Source organism: Chelonoidis abingdonii, chromosome 1, assembly GCF_003597395.2.
Source record: "Chelonoidis abingdonii isolate Lonesome George chromosome 1, CheloAbing_2.0, whole genome shotgun sequence".
Taxonomy (NCBI): Eukaryota; Metazoa; Chordata; order Testudines; family Testudinidae; genus Chelonoidis; species Chelonoidis abingdonii.
The window spans coordinates 232,792,070-232,819,483 of NC_133769.1; the positions used below are offsets into that span (position 1 = coordinate 232,792,070).

At 41.6% G+C, this 27,414-nt stretch overlaps 1 protein-coding gene across 5 annotated transcripts in view; it reads right to left on the minus strand.

The window, feature by feature from the left end:
• The window catches only part of GLRA2 (glycine receptor alpha 2), a 169,320-nt gene that overhangs the window by 17,444 nt on the left and 124,462 nt on the right, over positions 1-27,414 (minus strand). For all 5 annotated transcript variants that reach the window (XM_032795938.2, XM_032795937.2, XM_032795936.2 and 2 more), the window contains one exon: positions 23,298-23,447. In XM_032795938.2, the coding sequence (XP_032651829.1) occupies positions 23,298-23,447 (150 nt within the window). The remainder of the gene's footprint in view (positions 1-23,297; positions 23,448-27,414) is intronic.

Below are 27,414 nucleotides of genomic sequence, written 5' to 3' on the forward strand. Positions count from 1 at the left end.
GATGTGGGGTTTTTATTGTTTGAGTCTTTAGTTCTGATCTGGAGTTTTGGTCCTCCTCCCCCAAGGAGGGAGAATTCCCTTTGTAGGGTTGTGTGCATGCATACTAGAGGAAACAGCACATGTCTATGGCCTGGCTTGTTCTGCATTGATTTGACATGCTGCACTCTGTGTGCAAGTGGGGAACCCAGCACTGACAATTATCCCCCAGGCTGAACTCCTTGAAAGTGAGTAAGGGAACCAGGCTATGCTGCAATCTGAAGATTTATGCAGTTTGAAGGAAACCAATTTCCCTTTGTGCCTGTTGAGCACCTCTTAGAACAGAGGTTCCCAAACTGTGGGCCACAACACAGTCCCAGGTGGTCCGCCAGCACAATTACATTCTTCAGTCAAGCCGGAGGTGGAGATAGGGGGGCATGTACGGGCGTTGTGCCCTCAAACTGCATCTTTTCACTCTCCTGCCAGTCCTAGCCCATCAGTGCAGCTCCAGAGCACACAGCCCAGAATACTTGCCCTCTCTGTCAAGAGCTGGAGTAAGCTGGAGGCTGAAACTTGAAGATGAGATCAGGTTGAACCTCACTAACACATCCCCAGCTGGAAAAACTGTGCAAGGAGAAGCAGGCACATCCATCCTATTAAGAAGACTCATAGTCTGTAAGTTATTTTATATTTTTATTTACAATATTTGATTCTTTTCAAAGTAGTAAAGAGTAGGGTTGGGTCCTTACTTACACAGCACAGAAAATTCAGATTTTACACTTAAAAAAAATTGAAAACACAATGTCGTGTTCAAAGGTGGACAACTGTTTTGTTTTAAAACCAACAAATAATAACACAATGTGGTTTTTAACAATTTTGTTAACTTTGTTGTGTTGCTTATTGTCCAATTTTATTTAAATCTGGTGTTTTCCCTGTTTGAATACCACAGTTTGCTCTCAACATGTTTTTTAAAGTGTAGTTTTACTAAAACTGTTTGGTTTCAAAGAACTTGAAGCATTTCTTTGAGTGCATAGTGCTAGGGAATTCTATTGTAACAATTGTTTACATTAAAATGAAAAGGAAACATATACATTGCTTATTTCCAGTAAAGTTTGTGTGTGTGTAATAATAAAAAATAATTTTCCTCGAGAAGTATTAATAGTGGGTTGCAGGGCCTATTGCAGCTCCACAGGTAGGCCTCAGGGAAAAAAGTCCAGGAACACCTGTGCTAGAGGCATCTCCTGAATCAAATTCTTTGGAAGATGGAGATTGGGGGCTTTCTTGTGCTTTACGTTAAGGTAGGGATCAGCAATCTTTGGCACATGGCTGGCAGGGTAAGCCTCCTAGCGGGCTGGGCTGGTTTGTTTATCTGCCGCGTCCGCAGGTTCGGCCGATCGTGGCTCCCACTGGCCGCAGTTCACCGTCCCAGGCCAATAGGGGCTGCAGGAAGCTGCGTGGGCTGAAGGATGTGTGAATCACAACCAGTGGGAGTCATGAGCGGCCAAACCTGCCTGGTCCGGCCCAGCCCGCCAGGGGCTTACCCTGGTGAGCCGCATGCCAAAGGTTGCCGATCCCTGTGTTAAGGTGATGAAAGTGCTCTGAACATGTGTGAGACTTCTTTACTATGCCTCCACTTGATCTTCCTCAGATTGATGGTTCCCTAGAAGTGTGTGTGTTGGGGGAGGCACATTTTATAGTTTCTCTTTTGAGAAGCTTTCTTGCCCTGAGGAAGAGGGGTTTGTGCTGAAGTGTGCCTGGAAGGGGGCTTCATAGGGTCTTATGTTTTGTTAAAGGGAAATTCCTGGAAGTGGCCTGGAGATAGTTGGATCCAACCCCAGGGGCACTACAGGCTCCAAACTTAGACATTTGCAGGGAGTCCTTGGCCTGGTTGCTGCACTGGGAGACAGCGCTGGGCTGACATTGCTGGTAAGAAGTATCCCTGAGCCACTTTAGGGTTGGGCAGGGATGTACTGTGGACTAGAGGGAGGGGTTGGGCCTGAGGGCTCCTTACAAGGCTCTCCTTGCTCTGTCTCTGTCCAGATCCCTGTCAATAGCTCCTTGCCACCGCAGCAGTGCTGGGGAGCGGCTGGGGAGCTGCTCCATGATTAACGAGTTGGCTGTGAATGTGGGCTCCAGTGGCTGGGTCGGAAGCTTCCCTGGCTCTTTGAGTCTCTGAATCAATCTGCACTCCTACTGCAGGGGGGATAGGGAGGAAGGAGCCTCTCTTGGCTGATCTCGAAGTGCTGCTGTTGCCTGTGCCAGGGTCCCGCAGGATTTTGCTGCTGAGATGTTGCCCGTGTTTCCTGGGGAATCTCCTAGGAAGGAAGCTGCTGGAAATACTGTCCCTGTCTGATCACTTGAGAGAGGCTGAGGCCTCCACAGAACAGGTACAGATCTCCCTGCAAGCATGTAATCAGCAGGGGACATGCAGGAAACCATCTCTGGTGTTCCCTCTCATCATTCTCCATCATGCTGCAAGTCAGAGGACCAAGTCTTAGGACATCTGAGCTCAATTTATGGCCCTGCCACAGATTCTGAGTTTGAGCAGTCTCTTAATCTCGCAGGTCCAGATCCTCAAAGGTATGAGGTGCCTAACTCCCATTGGCCATGTCAAAAGGGGTGAAAGTTAAATTCCTGTGCACGCCCCTCGGAGTCACTTAGATACTACAGTGATGGGGACCAAGTAACTGGACAGATAGTAAAATGAGTGGACATTGTGTATAGATCTAGAGCAGTTGCCCATCTTACAGTGATGTAGTGTACCAGCTACTGTATGAATCCCCCCCTCCCCGCCCGATGTTCCTTTGCAAGTTTCCAAAGCACAGTTGCAGGTACAACAGGCAGATTTCAATTTGAAATTAAGTATAAGCCTGTGAGAGCTAACATCAAAGCAAAGTTTCATTTTCAGATGCCTCTCAGTATAGAGGAATATATGTCCCACTGTGCAGGAAAATATAGCAATCTTCAAGTAAAGCCACCTTTGGGGCTAAATGCAGCTTCCAAACTGAGATCACACTGCACAACAACAAGGAGAGGAGGGTGGGATATTAGCCAAGGAGATCAAGGCAAAGCCGCACTCTTACAAAAAGTGCCACGAAGTCTCTAATAGCCTCTGTTTTTTAACTCCCACATACAAATAGGCGGCATGGAACACAATGCCTTTGCCTCAAAGGGATGAAGGGCTCTGTCATCCCTGGCACTGGTTTGAGGGAATCTAGGTATTTCAAAATGTGATGCTTGGGCCACTAAGGCATCACCACGAGGGACAGCTATGCAGGGGACATTTTAAATGTGTTTGTCATGTTTAAACAGTTGCTTCAACTTCTCTGTCTTGGAATAGCTCCTAAAATAAATGCAAATATAAGAAGTACAACAATCTATTTAGTCCTGCTATGAGTGCAGGGCACTGGACTAGATGACCTCTCAAGGTCCTTTCCAGTCCTATGATTCTCTGATTAAGAGATTATATCCAAGGTATGACATGTAGTCATATGTTCCCTTTCTGCTCAGCAGGACAACTCTATATAACAAAGAAAAAATAGAGAGGCAGTTCTTCCTTAGATCATTATAAGATGATGTGTTTAGTTTGCCTACTGCTTCAAAGGTGATAAATTATATGATTTTTTGCCATTATATGTGATTGCTCTTTGTTTGAGTTGTCAAATCCTTGTGCAGAAATCCAGTACTGCCCTCTTATCGCACATGTATCTAAAATGCATACTGCTGCAAGGCCCAAAATGAAATAGCTATTGTGTTCTGACCTAGCAATTTGCCAATGTTGTCTACAAAGTCTTGTAAAGGTCCTTCTGACTCGAACCACAAGTGTCATGTTAGTAGCCCATATGGCTAGCTGCTGCCATTTATAGAATTATAGAAGCACAGCATAGTCTCTACTTTCTTTTCATTTGCCTAATGTTGCCTGACCATAATGAAAATTGCACATACCTTAAAAAAATCATTTGGGCTCTTTAATCCATAGTTCTGCCTTCTTGCCACCAATCTTTACAGAGCTCTGATTGCTGAACTAACTGCAAACCGTGTACAGTCAGATCGGCTTTCTGAGACTGCACTGTGCATTTACGTTTTTGTGTGCCACCATAAAATAATTATTGGATTAATCTTTGCTCATGATGCAAAACTTGAAAATTGCTTCCCCAACCAAAGCAGAAGTTAGACTTCCAGAAGGGTCTAGATAATGGGGAGCAATTCTCAAGTCTGAGATGGCAGGCAAGGCTAAAAAAGACAGACACGCTGATGGGAGACTGACAAGGATTTTTTCAAATATGAAATCATATCCCTATATAACACACATCACATTATTTGAGTATCAAAAGTTGTTTAGCCTCTGTAGTTACAGTAGAAAGAGAAGTTGGAGAGACCAAGTCCTAGAATGGAAAAGATTATTAGTGCCAGCTCCGACAACCACCACTCCCTCCTTTTGATAAGGAGGGCACAGAACAGGGACAGAATAAAATCTCCACTCCACAGTGCTTTGCCAATTGTCAGCTGGCATATGATCCCTTAGGGAACATAATCACCTGACATAAATCAGAGAAGCTCTTAGCCTGCTCTAACTTGCACCAAGGCCAGAGCAGCTGCAATGTGAGAATTCAGGAGATATAATCTGCTCCCTAACAGCCTCACCTCTCTCTCCCTTGCATGCTGAGTAGGTCTCAGTGCTGCAGATCTGGCCCTCTGGAACTTAGGTGTACATTTACAATGCAAGCCTACAGACAGTGTATGGCATTATCTTTAGAACAGGGTGATATCAGTAAGGAAAGTGAAATGTGAGAAGAAAAACTAAACAGAACTCAAAGAACATACGTTTTTTGTTGGAATGAAACAATATATAAGATCATATAGGATAAGAAAAGTATTCTTGAAAGAACAAATGTTGAGATCAAACTTATGCAGCTGATAAAAAAAGATCCTGTGTCTGCCATTAGGCCCAGATTCCACAAATACCCACAAGATAACACCGGGTCAGAACAAAGCAGGATGACAAAGTCCTGAGTCTTCACACGGCAGAAATCAAAATACAAGTTGATTATATTTACCTCAAAACAACACAACATGAGCCATAAGAAAAAAGAGAATCACAATCAAAGAGCAAATAAGAGAAACAGACAACATAAAGTTGCATCTCCAGCATATAAAAATAATAAAGGAATAGAAGTGGGCAGCAGTAGTGAAACTTAAAAGAGCTGTTGCATATTTGAAAAAAATAGACACATAAGTCCTTCTTTGTATAAACTCAAAAAGAATCTTTTTATCTGCAGCAAGTATCTGGACATCATTTTTTGTGCCTGCAAAATTTGCTTGTGTCAGACTCTTAATACTCCAACAATCCCCTGGGTCACTAGAAGGAGGAACAGCATTACTAATCCCCTGTGCTGACATCCAGAACATAAATATGGCAAGAAGAGAACATGAAGAGCTCAACCCATGTCTGAAAAAATGGAACTGCTTCACTTGCTGTGCATGACAAACAAATCTACAGCACCTCCAAAACAAGGAAATGTAGGACATGAATGCATTTTAAAAGAAAATTGCTACTGTTAGCCACTCAACTGCATTTATGTCATACTTTAACTTTGTATGAAGTAGTAGTCACAGCAAAGGGCTGAAACTGGAAACTGTTTCCAAATGCTTGGATAGCACAGGTGCGATGTAAAAACCTTGACAACCTGCATCATCCCCAATCTCTCTCTCTCACACACACACCCCCAGGAAAGAAAATTCAAAGAACTGGAACTCCTTGCACAGCTGGAACCCAATCCTGCTGTCTGGAGTAGATCACAACTGTGAATGCAAGCCTCAGGGAAAACTGTCAAAAAGCAGTGAAGAGATCCCAGACTGGCGGTATTAGATTTCACCTACCCAGTAACAAATGTGAACTCCTGAATTATTGTACTAGTCTTACCATGGAGTCACAGACAGTCCCCTTGGGCACCCCATCTATCTTGCCACTCAGGCAAGTTGGACTTAGTGATAAATGGTCACTTGCACCAATAATCACAAAATATTCAGGTTGCTTCCAGTCCCAAGATACCAGTCACTTACCTCAGATCAGTTGGTACTTAGACCTCACACCAAAAATAAATCTGATAGCCAATCCTATAGTAAACTACCTATGGATTTATTAACTAGGAAAAAGGAATTAGAGAGTTATTTACAGGTTAAAGCAGTGCTCAGCTGATGCCTACAGACTTGGCAAGAGCTGGCAGCTGGTCTGCCAGTGTCACACCTGCTCTGCTAGCAGACTAAAGTCAGTGATACTTTTGCACATAGAGCCCCAATCCAGCATTCACTAACAAGCCACAAGCATTTGCAAAATCAGAGTTCAAGCACTTTGTATCACTAAGCTGTCCAGATTGCTTCAATCTAATACTTAGCTTCTTTATTTTTCTTATTTCCTCTCATGATTAATGTTACATGCTATGTTCTCATCCCCATCCCTTTTTCATTCACAGTGGGATATGTGCACATTCCCAGCTGCCCCAGTGGACACTCACTCAGTTCTAAGTCCATTAAGGTTAAGTACTACTAAGTACTTCATGACCAATTTTAGAAAGGTGCTAAATAATTCATAAATGTTAGTGTTGAGTTGACTGGTCTAGCCATATATAGCACCTATCAGGATTGGGCTTTCCATGCTGAGGAGACACAGCAGACTGCTGCATGACTCCACTGTGAATTTCAAAGCTCCATTGTCTAGTTTATTTGCAAGTACAAGAAATAGCCAAGAGGTGACATCCCTTCTAAGCACTCTGTAGATATAACCCTATTTGTATTCTAACTATGGATTACAATTCAGGACTACAGACTGTTTAGCTCAAGCAGGTAACATCTTCCTTTTGCTCTCAGTGTGAAATTTGAATTAATATTTTCACAGTTATGCGTTTCTGGCCGCATTATTAAAATTGTTTTCAAGTACAAACATTACATGCAATAATGATATTACTCATAATAAATAACTATTACTACTCCCCTCTTCTTATTCAAATCCCACATGATGACTCACTTCTGCTGTGATTGCTACAAGAAATTAGTCACACGCGCACACACACACACACACACACACACACACCAGAAAGTATGACTAGCTAGGAGGCCATCTGGAGATAGAAAATACATAAAGAGAGGTTGTGCAGCCACCAGAGGGAATGTTAAAGAAATACAGGAGAAAGAGTAGTAAAGCACAGTATTGGAATCATAAACTGTTGCATAGCTCACTCTTATCAGCTTGACAACACAGGTAAACTATACTACAGGGGTGAGACCTCAATGCAAGCATGATGAGGAACCTGTTACAGGTTACCAGGGAGCAATTAGGTGAATCTCTTGGAAAGAGATGTGCCAGAGGGCGTCTGTTCGGCTCTGTGCAATTAGAGACATAAGAACTTTTTATCCAGGAGAATTAAAAAAACAACTTATTCTCCTAGAAAGATGGGAGCTTTGACTTTAACAGATTCTTGTAATTTAGCTCCTCTCTAATGAACATGGACTGCAATCTCCATTCTTAATTAGAAATTCTTTTGGCAGATGAAGATTATGGAGCACCAGGAGGCAACTTTCTGTTACTGCTCAAGAAAGGCACAGCATTAAAAATGAATGAGTGACTCACAGAGTGTTCTGGTAAATGAAATTACTCCACATGGACAGCTGAGAGATATCATGTTGGAAAACTACATGCAGAACCTACAGAAGGATGGGTTGCGAGGACTGACCAAGAAGTGAAGTACAACTAAATCAGAGTACAGGTGACAGAATCTGGCCTCATGAGTTTAAATTACAAGTTGTAAGGCTTTCAGATTTGAACCAGAATTACAAAACCACCAGTCTTTTGCTCCTTCCCAAAAAAATAATAATGATTAAGAGGTGAAATCCTGGCCCTGTTGAAGTCAATGGCAAAATTCCCACTGGCTTCATTGGAGCCAAAATTTCACCCAAGAAGTTTTGCAAACCATCAAATTCTCAGCCTAATTAATACAATACACTTTTGGTGTGGTCTACACTGCAAGAAAAGACACATGGCTGGCCCAGGTCAGCTGATTTGGGCTTGTGGGGCTTGGGCAGCGGTGCTATAAAACTGCAATGCAGATGCTGGGGCTCAGGCTGAAGTCCAGGCTCTGAACTCTCAGGAGTGGGAGGATCCCAGAATCTGGGCTCCAGCCCAAGCCTGAATGTCTACTCTGCAATTTTATCCCTGCAGCTCCAGCTCTGCAAGCCTGAATCAGCTGACTCGGGCCAGCCACGACTGTGCCACAGTCTTTTATCACAGCGTAGATGTAGATGTACCCTTTGGTTTTGCACAATGTTGTTTGGACAAAATCATTACCGAATGCCTCATAACTGATTACATTCAATCAGCATTCAATCAGCATCCTTTTTTCCCTCTGGAGAATGGGATTAATTGGATCACATGTAAGTGCATTTCATGGATCCTATTAGACACTTGCCCACCTCCCACATTTACCACATAATTTGAAACAATTGATGTTATATGCTCTGGAGAGGCTCAGCACTGGTGTGGTGGACTCGTTGCGAGTCAGGATTGAAATACATTGGTAAACTTGCACAAGCCTTGCCTACACAATGCCTGGCTGCAATGCTGTCTGTTGCTCCCTCACTTTTCTGCAGGAATCCTGTTGAATGTATTTATTCTGAAACACTGTGGTTTAAAAAAAATGCTAAATTCAGAAGTGCTATGAAGGTGACATGTATTCAGTTCCATGGCTTGGACTTCCCCAGACAATCTGAGCTCAGAAGAACCCCTCCTCACATGGATCTCCTCACTCCCAAATAGAAGTGGGGGCTCAGCCATCTTTACAACACTAATCCTCCTGAGACCTAGGGATGATGTTCCCTGGGTCCTGGATCTTGGCAAGGAAGGGGCTAGAGATTGAGTGGGGTGCGGGGGTGAGTGAGCAGGCCAGGTTCAGGGCAAACAGCATCTCCCCTCCAGTCCTATGGAGCTTCAGCCAAAAAGGTAACAAATCCCAGGAGTGGATTATCTTTTCCACAGGATGTCCATTACCCCCGGGAGTCTTGGGGGCAGTTAAGGTCAGAGATACTTCCTGGAGCTCCACTCAGTTTGTTGTTGGGAAAAAAAATGTTTTTGACAATTTTTCCAACCAGGTTCACTCCAAACAATGAGTAAAAGTAATCAGTATTAAATGAGTTTTGCCATTGACTTAGTGGGAGCAAGACTTGGAGCTTGGGTAGATGGAATGCAGTTATCTGAGCTGAAGAACGCTATAATTACCTGATTTAAAACGTTGGGAAAAATAAGAGTTTGCTAATATAACTCAGGCCCTACTTGAATCACGGGATGATTGTCAAATAATTGCGGCTGAGTTGCAGACAAGACATGGAAAATCATGGAAAATTGATCTTTATTAATTGCACATGACAGTGGGAGCCCAATGCATGGCGGGACTGAAAGCCAGAGCTAATTAACATCAAAATTGCAGTGGAAGCCTAATATTGCAGGATCCATAATTTCATGAATTAAGCAGGGCCTTAAATATAACACATTTCTTCAAATAGGTGCATTTAAAGTTTGTTCTTGTAGCTTTTAAACATCAAAATCTTCACTTTGCTTCCTGGCTTTTTTTCCAGTTTAGCCTGCCCTATTTTCAGTTTGCACTTTCCTCTAGGTACAATAAAGAATGAGACATTTGCACCCAGCAGGAGAGCACCTTTCACATTTTGGAGAACTGAGGAGTTCATTTCTGACGTGTTCCCTGCTGTTTATGAGTAAATTCTATGACAAACTCACCCAAGTGAAGTGCACACTCTTGAGTAATTTAGGCCTGTCACCCTAGCATTTATTATTTCATGCACCACATGTTTGGAATTAACACGATACGACTTGTTTCTAAAGCTAAACTGGATCTTTATTAAGAGATACACTTTACTGTATACACTCCCGGGCTCATCTCAGACATGTCTTTATCCCCAGGTTTGAAACATGCATCCATCTCAAATCAGCTCTTAAATCTGCTGGGATTACTTCTTGGTCCTCTTTATAATAAAAAAAAATAAAAATAAAAAAATCTCGATTTGCACACAAAGCTCATCCATCCCCTAGTAGTAGGGGGTAGCCTCCTGTGACACTTGCTCCTTGTGATCTGGTAATGAATTGTTTTATTGCTTGTAGGACCCCATCCGTTTTGGTGCAGCGTTGGATTGTTTGGAGCCTCCCATCGGAGATGCGAAGGTATTGTAGTATGTCTACGGATTCTAGTTCCAGTTTCACAGAACCATTTGTCTACCCTGTGCAGTGCATCTGCCACCAGTAGTGACTTTCCTGAGCAGTATCTTACCCTCACCTCATAGCACTGCAGACTCAATAACATGTTGTAGTCACTTGGGTGCACTCAGTGATGTCTTCAAGGCGCTTTCTACTGGTCTGTGCTCAGATTGCATGTCCACCTGTGCCCAGTCATTCCATTCCAAAGAGAACCACTAGCAGCTCCTTCTCTATCTGAGCATATCCTCTTTCTGTCAAGGGTCTACTGGCAAATGCTGTGGGCTACTGACTTTGCATCAGTGCTGCTCCTAGGCCTCCTTCTCTGGCATCACACTGTGCCTCTAGCTGCTCCCCCGGGTTGCAGTACTTCAAGACTGGTGCCTTACTCTTTTAATGCCTGTTCTTGCATCTCTGGCCATTCCCATGCTGCATCGTATGTTGACTGTGTCAAGAATTCACAGGCTTCTGATAGGAGCGCACAGAATCTGGAAAGATAGTTGACCATCACTATACATTGCTGGACTCCTTTCAACATATTTTGGTTTGTTAATTTCCTTAATGGGTCTCAGCATCTCACGATATGTCTGGAGTCCCACAGAAATCATCAGATGTTCAATGTAGGGGATCTCCAGTTCTCTTCAGTTTCAGCTTTTCTAGATTCAGCCTAATATTCTACTCCCAGCACCTATTTAGGAGATGTTGCAGCTTGGTATCATGGTCCTGGATTGCCTCTTCCTTGTCATCTCTTTCTACTACAATAAGAATGTCATCAGTTACAATCTGGATGCCTGGGAGCCCCTGTCATGCCGGGTTCAGTTACACTGGAACACCTCTGAGCAGAGATGACCCACGCCTGCTGATAATAGGCGGGCAGAGTGAGGGCAGCTGGCTTTAGCAGTGTTACTGAGCATGTTCGGTCCATGTGAGCATGCTCAGTACAAGGCAAGCAGCAAACCAGGGTGGAGGGGAAGTATGTGACCCCACATGGCCCCATCAACACCTGTTGGCTCTGCCACTGAGTCTGAACTGATGCCCATAGGCATTCATACCCAGCAAAATAAGTACCTGAAAAAAAGTGTGGGAAAGGTTGCCAAATGGCTAAATGGCTCAATATGCCAGAATCCATTCTTCACAATGAACACTTTTGCCCTGGATAAATCAGATAGCATGGCCTCAATCACTGGTAATGGGTAGTGATTTCTTTTCAATGCATGGTTCAGTTGTTTTTGGTCAGTGCAAGATCCTCAGTTTACTTGAAGATTCTCTCACCACTAGTAGGCTACTCGTCCACTCTGTGCTAGTTTCAGTGGGTGTAATGATGCCTCTTCTTTGAAGCTTGCCAATTCCTTTTTCAGTGGCTAAGGGAACTCTGCATTTTGGTAGTCTCACGGGTTGCACAGTCTAACTCTAGCTTTCCCTCTAAATGTCCATCTCCTTGCAGTATGAACTCATATTCGATTAGAATGCTGGGCAGGGCCCATGGTGACTGTTTTCTCTCCTCTCTTATACTGAGGATATTCTGGTGTTGTCCAGCAATCAAATCCATGGCTTGCACTACCCTTGGTGTCCAACAGTGGGTGGTATTCCAGTGTGTGAACTAACATGCCTTTTTTCATGGGTTTCTTATCAACAGCCTACATTTGCTCATTGGCCTCAGAATGGGCATCAGAATAGTTTTACTGTACATCACCAGTACTTGGTTACATTTCGCCAGTGTAATGTTGCTGCTTATCAGTGTTGCTGAGATTATATTGCAGCTGGCTTCACAATCCATCTGGAATCAAATTGTTCGTCAGTCTAATAGCATGGTTTCAGATGGCTGTCAGCCTTCTTCTGCAATGCATGTGTATTGAGAGTCTTTGGATCTGCTAGTCACACTGCAGACATCCTCCTCTTCGCTGGAAGTCTCTACATTCTCAGTCACTGCATTTACTGCTGCTTTTTAGTGCCTGGAATAGCTGTGGCCTTGGGACATAAAGTGGTCTGTTGCCCACATCCCTTGCACCGTTACCCATAGGTGGGGCATTTTTCATTACACCTTTCATGTTGCTTTCCACAGTATATACACACAGCTCAATCTATTTCAATCATTTTGTTTCAACATTTTCAAAATGAAAAAAATACAGTTTTATGGTTTGAAATGACTTTTCTTTTTAATATGTAAGCTATGTATCATAAAAAAAAAAAAGAAAATGGCCAAAATGAAAAATTTCCAGATTGTCAGAACAAAATGTTTCAATAGCCCCAAACTGAATTTGTTAGGGGATTTTTGGTTGGCTTCTCCCCGCCTCCCAGGTCTCAACTTTTCATCCTAGTTTGGTAAAGGAAACTTTTTTGAAATCTCAAAAATTTTAATGGGCCACGAAAACTTTCCTGCCCAGCTCTATTCACAGCCCTTGATTGCTCTGCATTGCTAGCCTACTGCTAGGCATAAGAATTTCTTCTGACACCTCCGTGTAGCTTTCAACACAAGGAGGCAAAAGGCAAAAATGTAGGCAAAATACTTTTTTACAATCAAAATGTCACTCAAAAGAACATGGAGTTTGTAGTTTGATCTAGATACATATGAACATACACTGATCTGTCACAAGTATTAATTAATCAAATTGACTGTGCATTCATACGTACAGAATAGAATTGGTTCAGCTAGTCATTGTAGGTGAATTATTTGTTGGATTTTGTTCCCCCAACCCCCGTGTTTGGGAATTGTACGTGAGCCATTCAAGATTATTACAAATTTGTTCATTATTCAGAATCACTAGAGAATCATTTTTATGAACATATTGAACTAGGAGTTGTTCTGCACACAGCTGGGGGTGTCCCTTGTTCTCTTTGGGAAATATGGTCACCCTACGTAAAATACTACAGAAACAAAGAAGGGGGATGCGAGCAAATACATTTAAGAACCTCTGCTGTAGACAGTCATCCTCTGACTGGATGTTGTGTAGTTCAAGAGTCTGCCCTGAAGAGACTCCCATGGCTGAAGGGACCAGCTCACTGACCTGAGAAAGAAAGCCAACAGAAAGGCTGCCTTGAAGAGTTCAGCATCACCCCCTGAAAGGCAGATCTGAGGAAGAACCTCAACTAATTGCTTAAGGATCTACAAGTCACTGGCTTGGAGACATTGCTTCATGTTTCAGCAGTCTGGGCCCAACCTTCCGGCATTCTCTAGGCCATGAATTCTTGACAGTGGTCTAGATGACTCACAGACCTGGAATAAAAGGACATCTCAACTAACTGGTTAGCTGTTATTGTCAGTGGGGCCAGCCCCTGCCTCTGTAGCAAGACCATGAACTGTCAGATATGGGGTTCTGATATAAGCCAGGCCCTGGGTAGACCCGCAGCCCCATGAATGTCTGAAACTCTTCAAAAGCCATAGCGTGAGCCAAAAAGGTGCATGATACTAGTGAGCCCTTGGCCATGGATACTGCTTCTAGGAATCAAGATTCCATAGGGCCACCAGCATCTGGTTGGGCACCTCTGTGGCCTCTAGTGCTAGTGATCAGAATCTGTCGACCCTGCAGCAAAGATCAGGAGTCTCATGTTGCACCTGGGCAACAAGCTCATTTGAAATGGACTGCATCATCTTCATGAGTTGCCCTATCCCATGCCACTTTGGACATGATTTCCTTCCTGACCTCTTGCTCTTTTCTCTCTTCTTCCTGACCTCCTCAGTTGCATCCTGGACCAGGAAAAGTAACACATGGTTCCCTGCATCAAGTGGCTGCAGTGGGTCTGCTGGCCTGTTCTAATCAAGCAGGGTTTGGTCATTGCCAGACTGCTGCCTATGATCCATGTTATCTGCATGCTATAGTCCTCTTTGGCTGCTAGAAACCAACAAACAGTAAGTGGCCCTGAACAAGGCTCCTAGCGTGACTCTAAATTTCATGCCAAATCCCACAAGACCTCAAACCCATCCCAGAAGACTTGTGGGGGCTGGGACTCTTGTTGGGATCCAGCCCATGCTATCCTCTTGTTGTGGGAGCCACCAAAACTCACTCGCTAGGCTCAGAGCCCTCCTTGCTTCAAAATCACTGGCTTTCTCAGTCTCCTATTCTCCTTCATCTATTAAGACCCTCCCTGACTAACACACACAAACGAGAAATACAGAGTAGCTGGGCAAGCCCTTCTAGTGTGAATATGTTCATTCCCACACAAATATCCTATTCACACAAAAAAGGACATGCATAGGCAGATGAAATCACAAGTTGGTTTAAGCTAACATGTTTGTCAATAGATTGTCCTCACTATTCACCTGGCTCTATGCAGTAGTATAAGTCTCACTGTAATTCAGAGCTAAACACCAATTTTGGTGTATTTATCTTCTGCTAGCCTTCCTGTGTAGTTACAGTAGAGTGCTAATGTAATTGCCTTACAGAAAGAAAAATTACCAGAATATCTCTAGGGTGTTTATCTACAACAAAACCTATTTCCTCTTTACTCCATTAAGTAAACAAGAGGTTAAAGAGAGAGAAAGTCATTCAGATTTGGACTTGTTTTTCACAATGAAACTCATGTGCCTGAGCTTGCTATATGAGTGCCAAAAATAGCACAGCAAAAAGGGTTTTCCTCAAGCACTTCCATTATTCACATGATGCGGCATGTTACATAATGCAATCTGTGCATGTTAGGCCACAAAGTGCTGTACACAAGGATGTTAGAGTATAAAAATGTCCATTGGGACAGTAGTACTGAATGTTTTAAAGGTAAAGTCAGGCTTCAGGAGCTGACTATTACTACATACCAGGCTAAGAAACCTTAGAAAATGAATTATTTGGTGGTCTGATAGAGAGATGTCAATGCAAGTAAAAGCAGCAGAGAATCCTGTGGCACCTTATAGACTAACAGACGTTTTGGAGCATGAGCTTTCGTGGGTGAATACCCACTTCGTCAGATGCAAGTAAAGACACTTCTTTATAAACAACCTTAGTCTGTGTTTACGTTCTCTCAGGTTATAGATAGTAAATAGTTTATCTTGACAATTAGTCATGCTGATTGTGTTTGAGCACTGCAGCCGCCTGTCTATCAACTGATCATCTCACCTGCAAAACATACCCTTTATTCTGCTCTACCAAAGATCTCAGTACTGGTTTAGTAAAATTGTCTTTTTCTGCTGTAACAATTTAATTTCAGGCCTAATTCTTTAATCTGAGTAGAACACGTCAACTGTGCCCACTCGTGCCAATGTGTATGTAGGTGTATGTAACCCACTGATTAGTGGGGGCTAGAGACATCCCTCTAGCCCAATCCACAGGGGATGTAAGTCCATTATAGCCTCCCACTGCAGAGTTGAGCTCTTTAGTTCAAGCCCTGGAAAGCTGTGCTTTTAGTGCTGCCAATCACCAGTTCAATCCCTGGTTTTAGCCAAGATGGCGGCCACAATATATACATTAGTGCTAAGGGAATAATTATCAAATTCTTTGCAATGTACTTACACACAGAGGAGAACAAAACACTATTGTAAGATCCAAAAGTGCAAATATCCACTTATTCCTATTACCTTCACCTTGTTTCCTTTTTATGTATGTAATTGGTTTTCCTTTTATAATGGAGAAATTAAATCTGATGTAAACTAAATTCATATGCTTCCTTAGAATCATACTGTTTGGAAATATAAGCAAACCTTATATGTAATTATCACAAATAATACTAAAAAAACAAGCCTTCCACAGCCAAGCAATCTGGGAGGTTTGCAAAGTAATACATTAATGTAATAAACAAAATTATAGTATATTTACAATATATATCCCTGCAAATGGTTTCCAAAATTTACTTTACAAAATAATTAACTTTAATAGTATATTTAATATAGCTGAAGAACTTTGCCTGTCACTTAAACGTAGTCACTCATGGAATAAAATCTGCAGGTTTTTAACACTGCACGGAAAACTACACAACTCTTTAGGACAGGAAACGACTACTATAGCCACCTGAAACTGCAAAGAGAGAATGTGATCACCCAGAATGCAATTTAGATACTGGGAAATCTCCTGATTCTTGGGAAAATACAATGGGATCTTTAATAATCACAATGGTCAGGGGCAGCTCAAGTTTTATTTTGTATGAAAGTTGATACCTCCCTCGAATAACTCAATGCTTTCCATTGCAATGGAGTGGCATTGGTTCACTACTGAAGCAGAGAGAGGAAAGCTACTCACTGGATTATCAGTATTGCTTCCTGGAGCAACCTAGGTTTTCCTTGGAGATCACTTAGCCAAATACTGATTGGGTCCAACTTTCATCTCATAAGCTAAATAAGCTCATATTTCTTGGATCTCCACTGGAACGCCACCTCTGACTATACTACCTTTTCCACGGGCCACTTCTCCACAGAAGAATTACAATTCTCCTAGTTCTCTTAGAGTGTGTGGGTTTTTATATATATCTCACCAATCATCAAAGTCTATAAGAATGTTCCTGGTGACCTACTCACAGAGAACCTGGAGGCAGCTGTTGTAAAAAGTCTCAGGGGTTCTACAGGTAAAGTGGATATGCAGAACCTGCACATGAAAGTCCAGGCTCTCCAGCAGGTCCCTTTGAAATTATGCAGATATATGTAGATCTTGGGGGATCTCTAGTGTGCAGGTCATGCTTACTGTTTCTTCCGTGGAGAGACAATCCCTTCACCCCAAACACAAGACCTCAGAGCAAACTCAGTGAGTGGAACTGTTACAGTTTTCTTCCCCTTTGGACCCATCTCATGGTTTTACTCCTGTAGATCACAATCTGTTTTTCTCCTCTAGCCCTGCCTAGAGAGGAGGAAGCAGGAAGTGCTATGAAACCATAAAGAGAGGCTCTAGTGAAAACTCTGAGGGTTAGCAAGATGTTTGTGCATTCTGTTTAAAGGCAGATGTCTGCATGAAGCATTAAACCCCTATGAAAGTTAAGAGGCCGCCCCACTAAGGATGTGTAGGAACCTAGTTGGTTACTCTGTTTTTCATGTACCACATGTAAACCTATGGAGATGGTATATAAGTTTGTAACAGACTGGTTTTGTGTGTGCATTCATGATGCGCTTTCACAGTTGCCTCAGAGAGGAACAAGAGCTCGTGGCAATTAAAGGAGATTTCCATTAGTTCAGTGAAAGAGGCCTTGTAATCCTTCCTCTGCAGGTATGTTATTTAGAAACTGTCTTCTGACTGCAGCATGTGCATTTCACTGTAAACTCTGTCCAAGCCTATCAGTGCAGTGAATGATGACCCAGCAAACCAGCTACATGTTTGTGAACCTTCTCAAGGTCCCAAGAAGTGTAAAAAAGTATAATTAGGAAGGCCAAAAAAGAACTTGAAGAATTGCTAGCCAAAGACAAAAAAAAATCGCTATTACATTTTAAAGTACATCAGAAGCTGGAAACTTGCTAAACAACCAGTGGGGCCACTGGACAATCAAGATGCTAAAGGAGCACTCAAAGATGATAAGGCCATTGCTGAGAAACTAACTGAATTCTTTGCATCGGTCTTCATGACTGAGGATGTGAGGGAGATTCCCAAACCTGAGCCATTCTTTTTAGGTGACAAATCTGAGGAACTGTCCCAGATTGAGGTGTCATTAAAGGAGGTTTTGTAACAAATTCATAAACTAAACTGTAATAAGTGACCACAGCCAGATGGTATTCGTCCAAGAGTTCTGAAGGAACACAAATGTGAAATTGCAGAACTACTAACTGTGGTTTGTAATCTATCATTTAAATCAGCTTCTGTACCAAATGACTGGAGGATAGCTAATGTGACAACAATTTTTAAAAAAAGGGCTCCAGAGGTGATCCTGGCAATTACAGGCCAGTAAGCCTGACTTCAGTACTAGGCAAACTGGTTGAAACTATAGTGAAGAACAGAATTGTCAGAGACATAAGTGAATATAATTTGTTAGGGGAAGAGACAACATGTTTTTTTAAAAGGGAAATCATGCCTCACTAATCTACTAGAATACTTTGAGGGGGTCAGCAAGCATGTGGACAAGGGGGATCCAGTGAATATAGTGTACTTAGATTTTCAGAAAACCTTGGACAAGATCCCTCACCAAAGGCTCTTAAGCAAAGTAAGCTGTCATGGGATAAGAGGTAAGGACCTCTCATGGATTGGTAATAGGTTAAAAGATACAAAACAAAAGGTAGGAATAAATGGTCAGTTTTCAGAATGCAGAGGGGTAAATAATGGTGTCCCTCAGGGGTCTGTACTGGGACCAGTCCTATTCAACATATTCATAAATGATCTGAAAAAAGGGTAAACAGTAAGGTGGCAAAATTTGCAGATGATACAAAACTACTCAAGATAGTTAAGTCCCAAGCAGATTGTGAAGAACTACAAAAGGATGTCTAAAAACTAGGTGACTGGGCAACGAAATGGCAGCTGACATTCAATGTTCATAAATGCAAAGTAGTGCACACTGGAAAACATAATCCCAACTATACATATAAAATGATGGAGTCTGAATTAGCTGTTACCACTCAAGAAAGAGATCTTGGAGTCATTGTGGATAGTTCTCTGAAAACATCCACTGAATGTGCAGCGGCAGTCAAAAAAGCGAACAATAAGGAAGTGTTATTTACTCCTTCTCATAATACAAAAACTAGAGGTGACCAAATGAAATTAATAGGCAGCAGGTTTAAAAAACCCAAATGGAAGTATTTCTTCACAGAACACACAGTCAACCTGTGGAACATTTTGCCAGAGGATGCTGTGAAGGCCAAGACTACAACAGGGTTCAAAAAATAACTAGATAAATTCATGGAGGACATCAATGGCTATTAGCCAGGATGGGCAGGGATGGTGTCCCTAGCCTCTGTTTGCCAGAATGAAACATAGATCTTGAACATAAGAATGGCCATACTATGTTTCACTCTGCTTGGCAATCATCTACACTATACAAATGGATGATCAGCTGCCTCTTTGGCAGCATGTCTACAGGAACTTGTTGGAGATCTTCACCTGGTGAACTGGTGCTGGGGGGGGGGAAGTGGCAGGCCAGGTGTGTGACCCTGGAGAATATGCATCACCTCCCACTGTCCCAGTGAAGATTCCCCAAGAGCAGGCCACTTTCTCTGGACCCAGTTCATGGCTACAGAAACCCTGATAATGCAACTCTGTTGGAGCCCAACCTGCCAAAAACTGGTGCCAAAAATACTGCAGAGGTACACAGCCTCTATATGAATGATCCTGGCTTTATGTGCAGTAGGGGCAATGCCATCATGGAAAAATCAGGAGAGAGCGCTCGGTGGATTTTCTTTAGGAAAAAGGGAAATCAGGCCCTACACTGGCCTCATCTAGGTGTCTCCAAAAGGTTTATAAGAACTGTACAGCAGAGCACCTATTACAACAAGTTTTGCTATAATGAGTGTGGTTTCCAGGAATGCACATTACGTTTGCCATATAAACTGATTAATTTTACCTTGTAAAAAGAACCTGACAATTCTCTTGTTATTGTCAGTTCTGTGTATGTAAAAATATGGTCACACCTAGGGCAAAACCACTCTGTTCACATTGCAATGCCACTGTTCAATCTTCTGGGTTGCATATGGAATCCAGCCTGGCTAGTGACTCCACCTGACAACAATCAGCTTATTGAATTATACATGGAAAATAGAAGAAAGGACTCACACCAGGAGCTGTGTGGTTCTGCTTGATCATGAAAGCTGATGCTTCTTTTATAATGCAGCAAAATCCCCTGAAATCACCTTTTTACTGACCTTGGTCAGAGTCAGAAGCATAAAACAATAGCCAGTTTTAGAGCAGAGATGAGCTGTTTTTGTTTTGGGAAGCCAACTCCAGGGAGGTTTAGATTCTGGTTCCATTTTATCTGCACCACCAGAGTTTTGTAGGTCAGCCACCAGCACTGTATAATGAGCAATATCCCTAAAATTATTTCTCCCTCTAGCGCTGAAATTATTACCCCCACTTCTCACCCGTAATCTGGGTCTATCAGCTGCCAGTATATTAATGAAAAACTAAACTGCTAAAATAACACTCGCTCTGGGTGGTGTATACGGTAAATATAAAAGGTTTCAGACCAACTGCTCCTCACAAAAGACTAATAATAATAATAAAAAATCAGTAAACCAGTTTCTTTTTAATTCATGGGTCTTCACACCCCATACACAAGAGTCAGAGCATGCTGAGAAGGAGCACTGTAGGGTTTCAGATTTAGGAATGAATGTCTTGTCAAAGTGCATTTCGATACACAAACCTAGTTTTGTTGGAATGCATTCATTTGAAAGATGAGCTAAAAGAGGCTTTTTCTGTCTCCAGGCACTGTCTACTCACCTGTCTCCACTCACTATACAGTAAGTATATTTACAGGGGAACCAGGCTACATAATGAACATGCACTTTTCCTGAGAAAATTTGTGATGACAGTACCATGAATGTAGTGATGGTGGGGGGGGGAGGGCAGGAGGGGGGATAAAGATAAGGCATGAGAGGTGAAAATGTATAGCATGAACCAGCTTTTCATGCTGGAGATAGTACTGTATATTTCACTGTGGCATTTAGTAAAGAGAACACGAGGTTACATGTGATGCTATGAAAACAGGCTGCGCTGCTGGTTTATGACACCGTTTTCACACCAAGTGTCTCTCTTGCTCCCTCTTTCTCTCTATGGTTTTACCCTTGAGTTTGAATTGTAAATCTGATTCACTTTCCTATATGTTGATGACTCTTTACTTTGCAAACCATTCATGTGTCGCACTGACTGGACACTTTTATTCCCCACAGTCAGAGTCTGTGCCTGTCCCCAGATTGTCAGAACAGATAGCAGCAGTGAGAATGGAAATAGCATAATAGTGAGAAAAAAAGAAAGAAAGAAAGGCAGGCACAGTGAGAGAAGACCACCATGCAAAACCACATGGATCAGTTCAAAAGGAAATACATTGAGAAAGTCAAACAAACAAATAACAGTGGAAATAATAAAATAAAAAGGATGTCTTAGAAATTTTATTCCTCATTGTGAAACACTAGCAACAGGGTTCCTAGGAAAGTCAAGCAAAACCAACCCAAATGGATAACTGCCCTTGTCTCATTTGACATTATTTTATTACAAAAAAAAATCCTGTACCTTTCACATTTGATTTATTTACAGGAATCAGATTAGCAAAGAGTAAAGACAGGTCTTCACAGCAAATGATCCTAGACCATAAAAACATAAGTCTGGTCATACTGGCTCAGACCAAAGGTCCATCTAGCCCAGTATCCTGTCTTCTGACTGTGGCCAGTGCCAGGTGCTTCAAAGGGAATGAACAGAACAGGTAATCACCAAGTGATCTATCCCCTGTTGCCCATTCCCCGTTTCTGGCAAACAGAGGCTGGGACACCATCCCTGCCCATCCTGGCTAATAGCAATTGAAACTCCATGAACATATCTAGTTCTTTTTTGAACCCTCTTATAGTCTTGGCCTTCACAACATCCTCTGGCAAGGAGTTCCACAGGTTGGCTGTTTGTTGTGTGAAGAAAGAAGAGCAGCACAACTACTGTATTACTATTGCTAGTGCTATTAAATACACACACTTTTAGGCCTATGTAGTTATAATACTGTCGCTTGCTAATTTTAACCTGTTAACAACTCATTCCCCTCCAGAGAAGTCAGTATTTCTCAAACTGGAATTACAATACAAATAAAACAGCTTCTGCTGCCACCACATTACTCTTGAAAATAAACTCCTCCAGTGGCAGCAATTCTGGCATACATGCCTGCAGATTTGGAAATGTGTCTTACACATACCTATCGGGGTAACTGAATCTTAATGGGAATCTCTATTCACCTGACAATAGCAGTAGATCAGAGGAAAGACTGGATTCCTTCCAAGACCACCCCTTAAGTAACACAGTGACACCTTAACTACAGATCATTTGTTAAACAAAAATGTCCAAACACAAATGTTTCTGTGCCATTGTTGTCAGCCCGTTTCCTGCCTGATACATTTATACAACCTACTATAAACTCAAACACAGGGTTAAACTTGAATGTTCCTACTGTGATGACTAAGGGTACGTCTAAAATGCAGCTGGGAGTGTGCTGAAGCTACAGCACTAAATATAGCAGTGTAGCCAGGGTAGCATGGATGGATCCTCAGGCTAGTCAGCCAGGGTGGACTTGCACTTAGGCAGCTACCCTGCTATTTTTAGTGTACAAGCTCCAGCAGAGCTAGTATGAGTTTGTCTACCCTTGCCAGGAAGCATGCTTCCAGCTGCACTGGAGACAGCTTTAGATAAAAAGAAGCTGGATAATGCAAAGTTCTTATAATTGTGGGAATGAGCTCTGCTGTCCTAAAATTGAATGTAATGCCTGTTTCCAAGTATTTCAGTCTCTTATATTACAATAAAACTTCAGGAAACAGAAACATCTTTCCTGAATAAATAGGAAATGCTCAGAGATTGGTATTCAGGATAAAACAAGTTTCTGATCTAAGTTTCAGGTTAATGGTATGGGATGAGTTGATCCTTTGGTTTGTTTTTTGTTTGTGTTTTTAAGTAATTTCAGGTCTGTATAGATCAACAAATTGCAAAGTAGTAGAATCTGGACAAGAACGCTCAATCCCTGGTCCTGATCTCCCTCTTACCAGTTTCACACATAACTCCACTGAATTCAGGGAAATCATTCTTCATTCCAACCAGTACAAATGAAGCAGAAGGGTGACCTTTCCTATACTAGATTTTTTTTTTAAAGCTAGTAGCAGTACAGTGGGAGCATTAGACAAGTCTCACAGGAAGGTTCTGGCCTCAGCAAGTATAGAAGGCACATAGGTAAAACAAAAGAAAAAATGCTGCCCTGTTTACAATAGCACTCCCAGTTTCCTGCCTATCAATGAAGTTGCATCCATGGTAGTGTAAAAATTGAAGATTAAAAATATTTACAGCCTAATATATCTAGCATTTAACATACGAAGTCACAATTGCCTCAGGAAGTCAGGTTGGAGAATGAGACACACAGGAGCAATGACCAGTCCACTGATGCCTATTTGTAAGGATAATGAACTGCAGATGGAACGTGTTGCAAGTTTTCAACTCCTTTTATCAAAGGTAATCAGTCACTGGAAAGTAAGCTTTAGAATGTGAGTTTAAAGTAGCAGTACCTTGTTTTGTCTCTTTTGTCTTCTTCTAAGCCTTAGAAACTCCTTGTGCTGCCTTGAAACAAAGTTGACTGCTGCATATTCCAGTAATGCAGCAAACACAAAGAGAAGGCATACGGCCATCCAGATGTCGATAGCTTTTACATAGGAGACCTAAAAGAGAATAGAAACAGAATGACTGATAAGACTCTCATATGGAATCACAGTTCTTCTTAAATAAGAGATTATTATTACAGAAAACATCTACAACTACAAACACAAACAAACAGACTTCAACATAGCATGAGTTCCAGCTTTGTCTCCACACTGTATCTAGAACACTATAAAGCACACTGACATATCTAGCAGCTGAACAATATACTGCAAAGTGAACATGTGCACTCAGTAAGTACTCACAGTTGTCTGAATGACAGAACAGGTAAGGACACATCATATCTGTCTAACTCTTCAGTACTTTTAGTAGATGCATTGGCTAATTCTCTACAGTGGGGCCCTTTGCACATATTATCAAAGCTACTTTGTTTCTTTGCTATTGGTCACTTTTTCACACTTCTAACAGGGCATGCCATTTTCATTTGTTTTTGCACGTGGACAGCTTCCGCCTTATGGGTCTGACTGAAAACCCATAGTGGTCTATGGGAGCATTTCCATTAATATCAGTGTGCTAAGGATGGTCCTATGCATGGAGGGCTTAGAAGGCCCTATATGCAGAGGAATTAAATATTTAAAGAATTGTAGAAAGGATATAGGGCTTTGTGCTGGGCAGCATGCAGAGAATTTCAGAGATTCTGAGCATTGCTACTTAGCATTCATTGGAGGCTCACGTGCTGCCCAGTGCGTATGAGCCTAGTCATGCCAGCCGCCCGCCGTGTAGAGTGGCCAAACTGGATATGTCAATAGGGTGAGATATGGTGGGGTTAGTAGTCTGGTATAAAGTTAGGAAACCAGGCATTTAAATTAGATGCAAAGTACATGCATTTGAAATTGCAGGCCACACCCTTGTAGGAATGTTCAGCAGCAGTATTTAGGCATTCTGCAAAGTATAGTGCAAACCCCTCCATGTTCCAGGTAATCTGGAAAGCATGGGCCATAGGCTGACATACATTAATTATCAAGCCACTATAATTTCTTCAGAAACATAGTTGTAATTGGCATTGTGATTGTTTGTTACCATCTTTAAAGGTACAGCTTGTTTTCATGTACAAATACCTTAGTAATCATATTAGGAATGCACAAACGTCTGGAATGTGCTGCCAGAGACATTGCATTGTGGGACATGAAGCACCAAGGATCAGCATTTCTGACTGAGTAAATCCTGTGCTCATGTGCATAAGGCACTGAGGACAACATAATAAAGGAAATCCTGAGTTGGCCTTCCTGCCACTTATGTAGTGCTGCTATAAATTGCATCCACACAGTTGCTGAGCTAGATGGATTATTTTAATTCCATCTTGCTCAGCTAGAATCACGCGAGTAGCAAAAGCAGCATACTTGATAGCTGCCTAACTTGCATTACCCTCTATTGACTCATCTGGCTGGGATGATTTAGTTGGGGTCAGTCCTGCTTTGAGTAGGGGTTTGGACTAGATGACCTCCTGAGGTCCCTTCCAACCCTAATTCTTCTATGATTCTATAAAAACAACAAGGAGTCCAGTGGCACCTTAAAGACTAACAGATTTATTTGGGCATAAGCTTTCAGTGTATTTTTTACCCATGAAAGCTTATGCCCAAATAAATCTGTTGGTCTTTAAGGTGCCGCGTGACTCCTCGTTGTTTTTGTGGATACAGACTAACATGGCTACCACTCTAATGTATAATTCTATGACTCCCATGCCTCTGCATTACACAGTGCTCAATGAGAAAAAGAAAGCAATCACAATGTAATGCTACATTAAAAAAAGGCAAAATTCCTCAAGAGGGTAACATCAGTCCCTCCATTTCCAAAGCACTATGCTTCATTTTACCTATGTAATCCTAGTAAAGTGACTGATGTAGTTAAAAACCCCATTTAATGCTTTGAAATCAATCTTTGTGCCTTTTTCCAAGTTCCCCAATTTATGGAACAGTCTCTGGCCCTTTCCCTCTGCTGGTTCAAATCCTTCTAAAAGACTCACTTCTTCTCCAGACCCATACAAACTAACTCATGGCAGTCACATTGTGGTGAAAAAAAAAAAAAGTAATGGAAGAGGTCCTATGGGCTTCCTCCACTACAAGTCTATTTTCTCTTTCTTCAATTCTGCCCTATTCCTCAACAAACAGCACTGTTTCTCCAGCATCCTTGATTTCCTTACCCACAAGCCCAGCAGTTTATTTGCCGCAGTCTGCATATGTGGTGAGATTGTTCCCTGCTTGTGCTATTATCCGTCTACAGTGAGCTAATACCCCAAGGTAATTCCTGGACACAAAACACACAGTGGTTACCTTTGAAAACTTTCCACTTTTCCCTTGAGATCTAGTGCAATTTACCTCAGCATTTTCAGTATTTCCTGTAATTCCTTATATAGGAAACACTGCAAATTCTGAGGAAATATTTTCTCTCTCTCTAGTGTAATTGAAAAAGTTTGGCTTTTTTGGAGAGTGACCTCCAGAAAACCTTTAAAAAGTCCAAGCACATTGGCTCACCCTACTCGAGAGTATTTTTAGAATTTGATGTTTGGAACCGTCACCTTGTTCAGTTTTATCACATTCAGAAAGTCCATTAAGCATTTCTTGTATTTTTCTTTCTTTAACTCACTCAATTGCCATATACCTTATGTACATGTACAGAGCTTCCCTTCTAGTGGCTTTTTGAGAAAGTTAATGGCTCCCTACCAATCACACCCTAAATGATATAAATTATTCAGATGCTCTGTAAATGTTTTAGGATGACTTAATGAGGAAAGTTTTTCAGAATGAGGCCTGTCTGCACCAAGAACTGGGCATAATAAGGCTGAACGTAATAAATGTGACAGAGCAATTCCTCGTCCTGTTTAGCATTTACACCTTTGTTATCTTCTCTTAGTTGATATTGGGCCAAACTATACTAATTTCTGCTCTGACTCATACGTCTGCAAACTCACTGACTTCCTTGTAGTTCCCTAAATTGTAAGTCAGCACAGAATTTGGCCCTTTAAAAATGTTTCCTCAAATTAATCACTCAACTTCTTAATCATTTTAATTTTAATTCACTGAATTTCCTCTATCTTATATCTTGCTAAATGTATCCAAGTGCCATAAACTGAATGCAGAATTCTTCTTGGTCGAATGTGGGAGAAAGAATGGTCTTGGATCTTGTGGTTAAGGTATTGTTCTATAATTCACTGACTTGTCATTCATGGATCAATCGAGATAAGAGTACAATTTCTGGCTCAGGACAGATTTCCTGTGTGACTTTGGGCAAATCATTTATTCTCCCTGACTCAGCTCAGTAGATGGTAAACTGGGAATTAAAGATACTTTCCTTTCTCCCAGGTGAGATGTGAGGGTAACTGCATTAATGATGGTAAGTGCTTAGATGCTGTAGTGATGAGACCCATATAAATACCTGCCTTGTTAGATAGAATTGCATCAAAAACATACTCTCAGATTTGTGATATGAAGTACAAAATCATGTTAGGCCTTGTTTTTGCAGCATTTCGCACTGCATGCCGAGATTTTTAGAAAACTGAATTTTCATCCAGTGGGAAATTTTGACACTTTGAAATTAGTTTCTGGTCCAAATTGGAAAATGTCATGGAATGAAAAATTCTAAAAAGTTTCAAATTGGAAAGGTGTCATTTTTGATCAAAACTAAACAAAAATAGTTGTCAATTAACATTTCAGTATAAAATGGTAACATTTTATGTCATTTCTTTTTAAGTTTTAAAATCCTAAATGATATTTTGTGTGACAACAAAACAAAAATTGTTGTTTTGTTTCAAAATATCAATTTGAAATGAAAATTACATTTCTTTCCACAACAAATCAACAATTTCCACTGGAACTGACAACACTGATCTACAATTTTTGAGAAGTCGTCTGCTTCAGAGATACAATGTGGTATTTCTTATGTATTTTGATGTGCTGAACTCAAATATGACAATTAAAACAACTGATTGGCTACTGTTTCTAAGATATTTAAGTTTTTACATTTTATGTCTAT